Below are 13,828 nucleotides of genomic sequence, written 5' to 3'. Positions count from 1 at the left end.
AGCCACACAGGTGAAGGCTTCTGATGTTCATGCCCATGCAGCATCTTTCTCCAGCTCGGACCTCCTCCTTCTGTGTGGACCTTGCCCTGTGCTCACAGGTCCCTGCCTCTCCCTGCTGATCCTCCTTCCTTAGGGGTCTGGGACCCAGGACAGAAAGCGAACAGCTACTGCCCTGGGAGAAGCAACTACAGTGGCTAGAACGGTGTGATTCTGACACATCAGCATCAGGGTCTGTTCACATCACCAAAACTCGGTACACGTGGATACAGCAGCGACCTCTGGGAACTTTGCTTCTCGTTGTTGTCACCTACAGTAAGCTCCTCTTTACAACTTGAGGTTGGAGCCAAACACCACTGACCAGCACCATGCGAGGTCCCCGTCCTCTTCACTGCACCAGGCCCAGAAGATGAGAGTCAGCACCCCGGACCCACAGTCAGTCTCCCCCTGCAGCAGTGCTCGTGGGAGCACCGAGTGTCTGCTCATGTGATCAAGTGCGGATGTGAGAAATGGGTGTGTAGCTCGTTTCCTAACTGTCTTCCCTCCGCACCTCACACAGGGACAGTGGAGCTTCCTTCTCAGGTCGTGTTCAGATGCCGGGGCTCCCACACTTCTGGCTTTCTCCTTTTGCAATTCACCCTCACTTAGCATCTTCTCAGGCAATCTTCCACTCTGTGCTCTGCGTCTTCAGGTCTGTTAGACTGCGGACAAAGTGAGCAGGACCCCAAATCTCACCTCCCTGGATCTTTTAGATCCTTTAGACTCCTGCACCTGGGCTGCGCTGACACATGCAACCACGGTGTGTGGTCAGGTCTCAGGAATAGCATCGTCTACAGCAAAACAAACAAACAAACAAACAAAAAACCAGTGTCACGAATACGCTCTCTCAGTAGGGCCTGGCAACAAAACATCCAGGCAGGAGCCCCAGAGACATGGTACCTGGATTTCTGTCTCAGAGCCACGCAAAATGACTCCTCTGGCAAGAAATGGATCCTGAGGGGATCTTACTCGTGTCCCAAGAACAGGCTGTTCATTAAGACCTCACGTGGGTGATCCTGACACAGTGCTCCTAACCCCGGAGCACTGGAGACTCATCCTCCCTCTCCTCCTGTAGGAACATCACACTCTAGTCCACGGTGTCCTGCAGGCTGTACATGCAGTTTAATCAGAGTGCCACTTTCTCTGTTCAAATGATTTTAATTATTGGAATGCACGAGTTTTTAAATATGCGAATAAAATGTTTTAAAACCTGGAAAAAATAATAACATAAAAATTTTTAAAAATGTAAGCCAATTGTGTGACACCTAAGACAAAATCCAGACAAGAAACCTGTGAAGTAGGGATCCTGAAAACTACATATTAGACTATAAAGTCAGTTCCTAAAATAAAGAAAGGTGTTACACATTCCACAGGTAAGGGTGAACCCTAACCAAGCCATTATTATTATTATTGTTATTATGATGATTATGATGATTATTATGATTATTATAGCAAACACTGATTCAAATGGAGTCCCTATGAATTAGCTCACACATGACATGACTCTGAAAGGTTTGCTAAACGGTCCTCTTTTCAAAATGCCACTCAGTATTTTCCTGGAAAATTCCCTTCTATGACATTTCCCTGGAGAGTCCCTTCAAGCCTTTCAAACCATCAACTGTCCCCTCGGCTCTGACACCGGACCTGATACACACCTGGGTCATTTAACTTCTTCTAGACTGTACTCAAAGTGCTCTGACACCTTGAATAGTTATATATGTACCTTACTCCCATGGACCTTACTCTGGGTGTAATAAACTACAATATCAACACAGTGTACCAGGATTGCAGCATCTAGGGACCAGACCAAGGATGCGTGAATAGAGACAGTGACTGGTGAGCTGCATAAACCAGTTGGGCCGTCAGGGCTCTGGGCCACTGGGAGGTGTGTATCCAGCCACCAGCAGGGGGCACTGGGGGACTGACGAGTGATCCCTGCACAACTGCTCAGTGAGGATAATTCATTCACTGGAAGGAGCCTGGCCTGAGTACAGTTCTCTGTGCTCCCTCATGAGACTCAACAGCTGTGTCCTTTCTGGGCTGGCAGAGTCCCCTGAGCAGGGACCTTTGTGTGGTGACAGCAGGTGTTTCCTTCCAGGGCTCTCCCAGGGGGTGAAGCCAACCTCCATCCTCCTCAGTCTCGCTGTGAGCTGAGCTCCAGCACCAGGGCTCAGGGAGGGGCTGGGCGGTCACTGGATGGACACACATTTGCATGCACAGCCCCTCCTCTGGCGGAGGGTGAGGAAGAAAAGGAGGCCTGGGGCAGCCCAGCCCCACTGTGGGCTCAGGGGCTGCGTGCACCATGGCCTGGACCCCTGTCCTCCTCGTGCTCCTCTCTCAGTGCACAGGTAAGGACAGGCCCTGAGGACCTGGGAAAGTCACATGGCTTTCTTTTAACGCTACTGGTCCAGAGTCCTGAGAAATTTAAAGCAGGTCCTTTTCCCATCACCCATGAGTGTCTGTGTTTGCAGGTTCCCTCTCCCAGCCTGTGCTGACTCAGCCGCCCTCCCTCTCTGCATCTCCCGGAGCAACAGCCAGACTCACCTGCACCCTGAGCAGTGATCTCAGTGTTAGTGGTAAAGACATATACTGGTTCCAGCAGAAGCCAGGGAGCCCTCCCCGGTATCTCCTGTACTACTACTCAGACTCCAGTAAACACCAGGGCTCCGGGGTCCCCAGCCGCTTCTCTGGATCCAAAGACGCCTCAGCCAACGCAGGGCTTCTGCTCATCTCCGGGCTCCAGCCTGAGGACGAGGCCGACTATTACTGTTTAGTCTGGCACAGTGGTGCTCGCACAGTGACAGGCGCAGATGGGGAAGTGGGACAAAAACCTCAGGCTGCTCAGGCCTTTGTTCCGAACAATTCAACATCTTCTTTTAAAAACTCGGGCCTTTGTAGACTGTACTTGGAACCCTTCCTGGTAATAATGTTCTCTTATCCATTTTTTATTCTACATTTTTATTTTTCAGGAGAAATAAAACAAACAAACAAAAAATCTGTGATTACACAGAAATTTTGACTGGTTTTTCATGTGACAAAACCAGGGACTGTGGAGCTGCCCTTTTCCCCCTGAAATAAAGAAAATGCACCTGTCCCAACTTTCACCTTCATCAGAGCCCAGGAACATCCCAGCAGGTGGATCCTTTTCCACAGCATGGACTCTGCTCTCCCAGGGGTCATAGCGGAGATGTCCCCATCTTGCCCAGGTTCCTGGGTCCAGGGCTGACCGAGGGACAGTGTGTTCGAGAGACGAGGCACTGAGATGTGAGATGATGGTGAGGACCCAGGCCCAGGAGGACTGACCTACAGAAAGCTGGCCCGACACCTGAGCATGCAGAGTGGGATTCAGGGTGGGGAGCAGCAAATGGGAAAACTGGGGTCTGAGGAACCCTCTTTATGGGCCGTGAGTGGGTGGGGTGCCACACAGCCACTGGGAAAATGATGAGTCTACCCAAGGGAAGGGGGCGAAGTTGGTCCGTGGATGAGACACTCTTAAGGTGACACCACTGGTGACCATGAGGAATCCCGGAAGTGGTTCTCATGAGCCCACGGGCACCGACTGTGTCCTCCTGTCCCCTCAGATCCCACTGGAGCTTTCCAACAATCCAGGATGTGGGGTGACCTCTGGGACAACAGGAGCAGGAACTTCCCATGTTTGTCACTCCCACTGTGAGGCTCTTGATGATCTCAGATCCGAGGTCACCTTGTCCTGCACAGGGGTCAGCAGACGTATTGGGAGTCACTGTGGCAATGGTCCCACAGGCTCCCAGGCAGAACCTTCACCTAGGACAGCAGCGAGGGAACTTCCAAGGGTCTGAGTCTGATTCTCCTGACCCAGGTTTGTTACCAGAACCTCACTGACCACCCTGGGCTCCAGCCTGAGGACGAGGCTGAGGATCACAGTTACAGAGTTAAGCATGACCCCGATGCATGAGGATCTCCTGTTTGTGGGGACATGCGATAAATCTGCCCTCCACTCTCCAGTCAGACCCATCACTCCCCTGGGTGAAGCTCATGGGACACATAGAGGAGGAGCAGAAGGGACTTAGGTCCCTTGGGTCACAGAGGCTGGACTTCCATTCTCCATGGGTTTGCTCATCATTCCCTGAGCTCTGGATCTTTCGCTAAGAGGGGTGACTTTATTTTATCCAGAGTTTCCATCCTGGAGTTGAAAGGACCCCTTCCCATTAAGGACGTGGCTCTCACACCCATCACCTGCTCGCCTTCCCCGGTTTAATGCCACAGACCCTGATTGTGTTCACAACTTTTTTCAGGTAGGAAGATGTTTGAATGCATCTCAGTCACTGGAGTCCAGACTGTAGAATTCAATCCTTATTATGGCAGAGAACCCCAATATTAAAGGAAAGTCTCCAGAAAGCTCGGTTCTTCCTTCAGTGACAATAGTGGTGTATTTACCAATAAAGTTAATCACTGTGGGCCCAATGTGGGATGGATAATAGACTTTGGAGTCCACTAAGGTAGGAAGGGAAAAAAATGTTTATACTAACGGTTTAGTTCTCAATGTTAAAAATAAAACAAGTTTAACATTAGACTAAATAAGGAAAAAGAAACAACAACTTATCACAGATTCAGGAGATGACAGCATGAACCTTCAGATTAGCAATTAAAGACAAATGAAAGCCCAGAGTGGTAATCAGGAGGAGAGGACACGTTTTCTCTGACATCGTTAAATTCTAGTGGTCAGAGAGACATCCCATCTCAGTATGTGTGGAATGGGGGTGGGGATCTCACAGGAGTCCCTCACAACGACGACAATGACAACAGCAACAACAGCAAAACAAGGAGGCCTGTAAGGTAATTCATGGAGAATTATTGTCAGTATGAACCGGCAGGGTACCCGGTAGAATTTTGAACTCAAACTTGATTTAAGATGGTCCTATATTTCCGATGGCCCCACAGTCATGGCAGAAGCAAAACAAACTGTCAGGTCATTCAGACACACCTGGCAACATAAGAACTGTGATCGCATCCTACATTTAGCAGCCTGGAGGCCATTCATTGTGTAGAGACAATTAATGTCTCAGTCCCCAACCCCATGGAGGGACTTACTCATTCTCCTGTTGGGGGTGGTGGCATCACAGACATCCACGTGCAAAATCAGATGGCCCTTCCAGGGTGCTCGGTGTGGTCGGGTTGGTCTGGTCTGAGAGGAGAAGCTTCACGGACAGACCCACATGGAAAATGCTCTAGTCTCTCCCGGAGACTTGGACAATCAGTGTCCATGCCGAAGTGTAGAGTTTACACATCCCTGTTTGTTTGTCTATTTATCCAAATCCGTGACCTCATGCTCATTTCAGTGAACATAGTTTAGAATATATAGCCCTGTTCTCTCATTTTAGGCCACCGAATCCTGTCCGTGGCAGCAGCACACAATCTAATTGTCTCACACCCAGTAGACAGTCCCCAATGTCAGAGTCAGCTGCCCTGGGAAGTATCCATGACGAGTCAGGACAGAACCAGGGACAGAGTCCAGCTGTGTCTCAGTCAGGAGAGCTGACTATTCAGGGGCCCACCCTGAATACACCATTTATTGAGCACTTACTATGTGTTGGGCTCAGGTCGGGGCTGGGAACCTAGATGATGTGACAAGAAAGATACAGAATCTGATTAAGTCTCCGAAGTCCCGCTGCTGCAGAGGATGAATGAGGGGGACGTGGGAATATAGTCAGGGACCTTGAGTGTTCTGTGGATTTGGTACAAAGATGAAGCTCGAGTCCTGGGTAAGGGATGGTGCAGGTGAGGTAGAGAAGAAAGGTCTGATTCTGCGTGGTTTTGGAGGGAAGAGGGAGAGAATGGGGGGTGGGAAAAGATTTAGAGCTGGTCTTTGGGAACACGGTGGGAGGTGAGTAGCTGTACCTTCTTGAAGACGGTTCTCGGGTCAGGATGTCAGGTTTAGGGCCCAACGTCACGTCTGTGATGGAAACCTTGACCTCAGTCTCCCTTCTTGATCAGTGGTGGCCCAGGAATGTTTCTTTTCCAGATGACAAGTAGAGGATCTTGCTGGGTTTTCCCCCTTCTTCTCTGAGCTTTATTTGAGATGTCCCTTCTTTATGGTACCCATGTCACCAGACTGATTTCCTTCCTGGGAACTAAATACCCGTGCAGTCATGGGCATCTCATCCCCAAACAACCCTTCAAGGTGAGAGAGACTCAGCTTCCTGACCCATTGATCCGGAGCCCTGGCCTTCACGAGCACCGGACTGGGTCACTCACAGTGTCTCCCCTGGCACAATCATCGACCACGGACTGTCTCACTGGTCTGGGAAACACAAGGTCTGTCTGTGCAGCTGTAACGGGGTCCATCACATGCTGACCACATGGCTGAGAGATCTGGGTCCACAGAGGAGAGGACAGGAGAGACGGTTTCCCTAACTGGCCCCTCCATGTGCATCGCTCTGCCCTCCACCCTCTTCCTCAGTTCATGCTGGGTGTGGTACTGTGGACACTGGGAGCTGAGCTGGGCACGCAGGCCACCTGGCACCTGTCTCATAAAGTTCCAGATCTGCCCCCCTGACCATTGCATTGTTCTGAAAAAGATCAGCCTCCGAAAAAGCCCACACACTTTCATCAGTGAGGCCATGATCTAAAATTCAGGAGTCTCAGAAAAAGTCAAATGCAGCGTAACTTCCATGTCTGGCCGCCTTCTGCCACGGGGAGCAACATGGGTGCAGCAGGTTTATCAGCCGCAGTGACACCATTGTCCACCCTCACCTGGGCACCTCTCCTCCACCTGCCCCTCCTTCAGGGGGGACAGTCCCAGAGGCCCAGCTCGTGAATCCCTGGCTACCCATTCCGATTCTAGCCCCTTCTCGTCCCATCATCAAGAAAGTGCTCCCCAGGTCACCTCAGGGTCATTGCTGAGAATCCCCAAGTCAGGAGTCCCGGTCCCAGGTGGTGCTGTCACGGTCACCCTCCTCGTCTGTGTCCTGGAGGCTGGGATCAGTGTGATTCAGAAATGCAGAGATCTGACTCTCATACACATACGACACAGACTCGTGTGCCGTGTTTTATGCAGTTCACACACTAACAAGGAGACCGGTTGCCAGGTGAAGCTGGGTCAAGGAGCAGGTGTGAAACAAAGTGCCGTGAGTCCCCGGGGGGGACACGGAACCAGCAGTTCGTGTGCTGGAGACACACGGCTCGATCTAACAAGGAGGAATCACACAGAAGGGAAGAACCGCGTCCCGCACAGAAGGGGACTCGCCTCCACGGGGACGGTCACTGCTCTGTATTGTCCTGATCCATGAGGAGTTTGTACAGGAGACACCACCTCTGTCCTGACCACAGAACAGCCAAGGAACCTGTGCTCAGAACCACCGTGAGGACTCTGAGTAGAGCATAGAGACTGCCCTCAGGGGATGGGAGGCCACATAAGGGGACACATGGCCTGGTCATTCGTCAGGGGGAGGTGGACAGAGCCTTAGGGAGCAGGAGCTGTTCCTGATGGGCTCTAGTCACCATGTCACAGAGTGATGCATCTGGGACTGGGCACCAGGGGGCACTCAGTGATTGCTTCTTTGGAGTCTGGGGGACCCCAGCTGAGACAAACCACCTGGCACTGCCTGGAGCCCCCTATGCATGGCTCGCAGCTGTGACAACCTCACCCCACAGGCCCCACACAGCTCCGCCCCTGCTTATCCCTTCAGCTCCCAGTCAGAGTGGCCTGAACCAGGGTCCAGTGAGGGACCAGAAAGCTGGGGGTCTCATTTGCATGAGTGGATCCTCCCTCTGTCAGAGCTTGAAGAGGGGAGGGAGAGACTTGGGGGAAGCTCTGCTTCAGCTGTGGGGACACAGAGGGCAGGACGCGGTGATCATCTCCCCCATGGCCTGGTCCCCTCTCCTCCTCACCCTCCTCACTCACTGCACAGGTGACTGGATATGGGGACAGTGGAGGGGACCTAGGGAGGACACACGGGACCCTGCTCCCTCCTCTTGTCTCTAGCCCCAGCATCACCATCTCTGTGTCTCTCCCTCTTCCAGGCTCCTGGGCCCAGTCTGTGCTGACCCAGCCGTCCTCAGTGTCTGGGGCCCCGGGACAGAGTGTCACCATCTCCTGCACTGGAAGCAGCTCCAACGTCGGGAGTGGCAATGGTGTGCAGTGGTACCAACAGCTCCCGGAAACAGCCCCCAAAACCCTCATCTATAGTAGTAGCAGTCGACCCTCGGGGGTCCCCGACCGATTCTCTGGCTCCAGATCTGGCAACTCGGCCTCCCTGACCATCCGTGGGCTCCAGGCTGAGGACGAGGCTGATTATTACTGCTCAGCATGGGACAACAGTCTCAGTGCTCACGCAGTGCTCCAGGCCCGTGGGGAAGTGAGACAAGAACCTGCTGTTTCCTGTGCAGTGGGGCTTCCCTGAGCCGACCCCACTGCTCTGACCAGACAGCCGCCTTCTTTGTGTGTTTGACCTAAAGTGAAGGCTGAGACCCACCGCAGGGAAATGTTGTCTAGAGAATATGTTCACTTCCTTTGAATTCTATTCTTAGTCTGTCTTGGTGGCAACGCGTTGTATAATTTTCTCAAATTGAGAAGCAATTTCTTGATACCAGGGGTTGGCTACCCTAGGGACAGTTTCTGTGACAGGTTAGAACACAACTAGATACACAGACTCCAGCCCCATCTGAATCAAGACACATCACTCATGTTCAGTACGGGTCCTGCTGCCAGGAACGGGCCCCTAATCCCGCAATTATCTCTATAAGAGTCGACCTTCAGGGTCCTGTCTGATCACCTGGCTCAGATCTGGCACCTCGGACTCTTTAACCATCACTGGGCTGAGGCCCTAGGACGATGCTGATACTCAGTGCACCTCTGTGACAGCAGCCTCGGTGTTCACACAGAGCTCCAGGTCTGTGGGGAACTGAGACCAGAACCCCTTTTTCATCTGCCAGGAGTGGGAACGCCCAGCAGCGCCCGCTCAGGCTGCGCCTGTGGCTTCTGCTCCTTCTGATTCTCCTGCTGCCTCCATGGGCCCAGACTCATCCAGGGTCAGCGCCTGGGAGTGAAGGTTCTTCATCTCCCTTGTGTCCTCAAAGCCACTCACTGCAGCGAGGGTCTCAAAGGAGACAAAGGCCAGCTCCCCTTCAGCTGGGGAAAATGAGTCTCTGCACTGACACTCAGTGGCAGGGATGGGGTTCCAGCTGTGGTCATCTCAGACCTAAACTGTGACTGTGGAATCCTGCATCTTCATCATTGGTCATTACCTATTTCCAGAAGTTTACAGAGCTAAGTTGCCCTCTCATGAGTCCTCAGTGTGAATGCCTGTTCTTTCTGCTGATGGGGAGGTGTCTTCTGTCCCTACTGCACCAGCCCCGGAGCGTCTCAGGCTGCAGCATCCATTCGGGGCTTTGGGAATGAGCACATGTCCACGCCCATCAATGAGAAGATTTAATCATCTATGTCTGCTTGTTCAATTGCATGGTGATACTTGCAGATAGATGGTAAATTTTAATGGAATTAAAGTCACATTGATCTACTCCTGGTCTCCATGTACATGTCCTCCTCCCCGCCCCATTAGCTCAGGTGCTGGCTGTAAGACTAAGTCATATGTGCATGGGAGAGAATTTGCATTCATATCATAAATGCACTCTCTGTTTCTATTTGTGTGTGTTTGTATTAGGAATTTATTTAAATTTGGTCAAAGACTATTCCAGGGTCTATCGAGATCATATCATTTAACCTATGATTTATTGATACAATGCGTTACATTAAAGGTTGATCAATATGGAGTCCAACTTGTATACCTGGAATTAATCACATGTGGTAATGCTGCATCCACTGAGTAATCTGATACTGACATATAAGCACATGCTGCGCACAGTGGCCCCCGTCTCACACTCTGCGTCTCTGCTCCTCTGTTCCAGGGACCTGGGCGCAGTCTGGCCTGAGGCAGGAAGCCTCGGTGTTGGGGTCTGTGAGACAGGTCACCCTCTCCTGCACCGGAAACAACAACGTTGGAACCTATACTGTGCACTGATACTAGCGGATGCCTGGTGCTGCCCCCAAAACCATGATGTGTCGGAGTTCTCGGCCCTCAGGGGTCCCAGATCAGTTCTCCAGCTCTAGGTCCAGGATCACGGCCTATCTGAGCATGGCGAGTCTCCAGCCTGCGGACACCGCCGATTATTACTGTTCACCTTGGGACGGTAGCATCAGCGATGACACAGTGCTCCAGCCCCATGAGGATCTGAGACAAAAATCTGCCCGTGTTTCCCTGATCACCCCCATGACTGCCTCTGACAAATAAAGAGGGTGACCGTGGCCAGATCTATAGTGTCCGAATCTGACTTTCTGAGCACAGACACACTTTAAAGGGTCAGTGACAGTCGCTCACTATCATAGCTTATTTTAAAAAGATATACATTTCTTGAGAAGTGATTTACATGCCATATTTCATCCATTTAAAGTGTACAACTTAATGGTGTTTAGAATATTCACAAGGCTGGGCAACCATCCCCCAAGTCTAACTTTAGAACATTTCCATTATCCTTCAGAGGAAGTCCGCACGCATCTGCATCAGTCCTCAGCAGATCCCTCCTCAACCCTTGGTTACAACTGATCACTTTCTGTCTCAATAGATTTGCCTATTTTGGACGTTTCATATAGGTGAAACCAGAAAATACGTGGACTTTTGTGACTGTTTATTTCACTTTGTTGCTTTGCAAATTTTCTGAGATCCATTGTTGGGCCATCGGTGAGACATTCATTTTTTTTGTTTTTGACATGTAATATTCCATTGTTTGGACATAGTTCAGTTCACTTACCCATTCATCCACTGTTGGACATTAGGTTATTTTTCATCTTGTGTCTGTTATGCATATATCTGCTAGGAACATTTGTGTATGTGCTAGAAACATTTGTGTATAAATTTTTGACTTTGTTTTTGTTTTACTTTCTTGGATAGACACCTAGGATTCTGATTGCTGAGTCATTTGGTAACTATACATTAAATTTCTTGAGGGCCCATCAGAAGTTTCTAATATAGCTGCACTGTTAAACTTCTGTCAACAATAAATTATGGTTCCAATTTCTCCTCATGTTCACAAGAAACTTCTTAATTCTCATTTTTCTCACAGCCCTTCTAGTCTGGGCAAAGCGATATCTCACTTCAGTTTTGACTTGCAGTTCCCTAGTGATCAGTGGCACTGAGCATCTTCTCTGCACTGTACTGTGTTTCTCAGTGATGAGCAGCTGAGGCTCTGCGCTGTCTCAGGAATCACTCACTTTGACAAACTTTAAACTGAGCTATTGCTGAAATCACACACTCAGCCTGTGTTCACCTCAACACAGCAGAACCTTCTTCAGAAACAGAATTCTTCTCAGAAACAGTGGAATGGGCAGTGGGAGGCCACCATTGCCATGCAAGGACCACAGCACAGGAAAGTCCTGTGGCACCTGCCTGGGACGTGCACGGCAGCCTCAGGACACAAACATTTTTCTAGGACTGTTCCTGAGTCTCCATCTAACCATGTCTCTCTGTCATTTCCTTGATCAGTGAAACAGTAATCCAACCTGGTGTCATCTGATGCCTCAGCAGAGGCCGCTCCACTGGGGACAAGGATATGCATGGGGATTGACCACAGCCCCTTCTCCCTGAACCTCTACACACTGTCACCACATAAAGTCTTGACAACTACCTGCCAAGGAATGCCTGAGGATATTATAAGAGAAAATAAAAGTTCCAACACAGGGGTAAACGAGTAAACTTGAATAAACATAGAAATAGACATATTGATACAGAGGTATAATTAATATAAAAACACCCTGAAAACTATAATTATTTGATTTAACATTACAAATTTGATTTCACAAATATGACTCATAATTATTGGGAAAGGTGGGAGTTTTTCTATATTTATAAGAAAAAAGTAAAATTCAAGATTTGCCTAGAACATTTTCAAATTAACAAAAGTCGTGAGAAGTACAGTTTGGTTATCAAGATATATTTTTAAAGAAAAACAATTAAAACATGGTAAGGCTGTTGCAGGAACCAAACAGTACAAACAAATCAAAATCCATGTACAGCTTATGGGAATCACATTCACTAGGAATCAGCCCATGGGTGTGTGACTAGAGCCAGGGACCTGCTGAGCTGCACAGAGCAGCTGGGCTCTGAGGGCTCTGGGCCACAGGGAGGTGTGTGTCCTGAGGCCAGCAGAAGGCGCTGTGGGACTGCCCTGTGGTCCCTACAGAGCTGCTCAGTGAGGATCATTCACTCAAAGGAGCCTGGGACTGGGGCTGTTCTCTGCTCCCTGATGAGACTCAGCAGCTGTGTCCTCTCTGGCCTGGCAGAGTCCCCTGAGCAGGGACCTTTGTGTGGTGTCAGCAGGTACTTCCTCCCAGGGCTCTCCCATGGGGTGAAGCCAACCTCCATCTTCCTCAGTCTTGCTGTGAGCTGAGCTCCAGGGCTCAGGGAGGGGCTGGGCGGTCACTGGATGGACACACATTTGCATGCACAGCTCCTCCTCTGGCGGAGGGTGGAGAAGAAAAGGAGGCCTGGGGCAGCCCAGCCCCACTGTGGGCTCAGGGGCTGCGAGCACCATGGCCTGGACCCCCGTCCTCCTCGTGCTCCTCTCTCAGTGCACAGGTGAGGACAGGCCTCGGGGACCTGGGAAAGCCACATAGCTTCCATTTTTCTCTACTGGTCCAGAGCCCTGAGAAATTTTAAGCAGGTCCTTTTCCCATCACCCATGAGTGTCTGTGTTTGCAGGTTCCCTCTCCCAGCCTGTGCTGACTCAGCCGACCTCCCTCTCTGCATCTCTGGGAGCATCAGCCAGACTCACCTGCACCCTGAGCAGTGGCTTCAATGTTGGCAACTATTACATTAACTGGTACCAGCAGAAGCCAGGGAGCCCTCCCCGGTATCTCCTGCAGTTTAAATCAGACTCCGAGAAGCACCAGGCCTCCGGGGTCCCCAGCCGCTTCCTACACATCCAAAGACTCCTCGGCCAACGCAGGGCTTCTCCTCATCTCCGGGCTCCAGCCTGAGGACGAGGCTGACTATTACTGTGCTACAGATCATGGTAGTGGGAGCAGCTTCAGTTACTCACAGTGACTCAGATGATGAGGAAGTGAGACAGAAACCCCTGGGCCCTCAGACTTGGGCCTTGAGAACCTTTATTAAGAAGCTTCTGTGGAGACTCTTGTAGGGGAGACTCCTCTGCAGGAAGACACATCCATGCAAGAAGGGAAGGCAGAGCCAGGTTACCTGACCCGACACAGAGCATCCCAGGAGCACACAGGTGCGGTGACAGAGTCCCACTGCACATGCCCATTGGGCGTGGAGTCATGAACAAGAGAAATACTGTTCTTCACCTCTACTGATGACCAGGACAAGCTAAGTTACCCAGAAATCTTATCCCATTAAATATGAGTCTTTTGTTACTACTGATGTGTCCTTAACTCATATGTTGATTCTCACCAAGGTCATGGATAGACGCGACTTCATCCTGCATGAACATCCTACACATCCCATTGGTCTAATTTGTATAGACTCTTGCGGCCCCCTCACACTGTCCATCATTTTCTCTACTCCGCTGCTGCATCCCTCACCTTCCTGGTCCCTCTCTCTCACTCTTCAGGTATTAACTCCATGTCCACATTAACTTTTCAGAGAAAACAGACAGGTCCTTGCCATTGTTTCCATTCCCCAAGGCTCCATCTCTCGGGACGATGATGACCAGATGTGGAACAGGATGGAAACACCTCATGGTACCTTTCCTGCCCATCCCCACACTCTGGGTTTCTGAGCATCCCCACCACGCTCAGTTC

The 13,828-nt window shown here is 50.6% G+C and overlaps 1 pseudogene and 2 gene segments (V, D, J or C); all 3 read left to right on the top strand.

Moving 5' to 3' along the window:
- Window positions 1–2,338: 2,338 nt before the first annotated feature.
- On the top strand, window positions 2,339–3,657 carry LOC120598057 (immunoglobulin lambda variable 5-37-like). The segment is given in 3 exon segments: window positions 2,339–2,384; window positions 2,508–2,840; window positions 3,618–3,657. Coding segments are annotated over 3 exon segments (419 nt in total).
- Window positions 3,658–7,805: 4,148 nt separating this feature from the next.
- Window positions 7,806–8,432, top strand: LOC120598058 (probable non-functional immunoglobulin lambda variable 1-50). The segment is given in 2 exon segments: window positions 7,806–7,925; window positions 8,038–8,432. Coding segments are annotated over 2 exon segments (426 nt in total).
- Window positions 8,433–12,598: 4,166 nt separating this feature from the next.
- On the top strand, window positions 12,599–13,333 carry LOC120598060 (probable non-functional immunoglobulin lambda variable 5-48; annotated as a pseudogene).
- Window positions 13,334–13,828: the final 495 nt, after the last annotated feature.

The sequence above is a fragment of the Pteropus medius genome, unplaced genomic scaffold, assembly GCF_902729225.1.
Source record: "Pteropus medius unplaced genomic scaffold, Ma_sr-lr_union100, whole genome shotgun sequence".
NCBI lineage: Eukaryota > Metazoa > Chordata > Mammalia > Chiroptera > Pteropodidae > Pteropus > Pteropus medius.
This window is presented reverse-complemented; position numbering and strand designations above follow the sequence as displayed.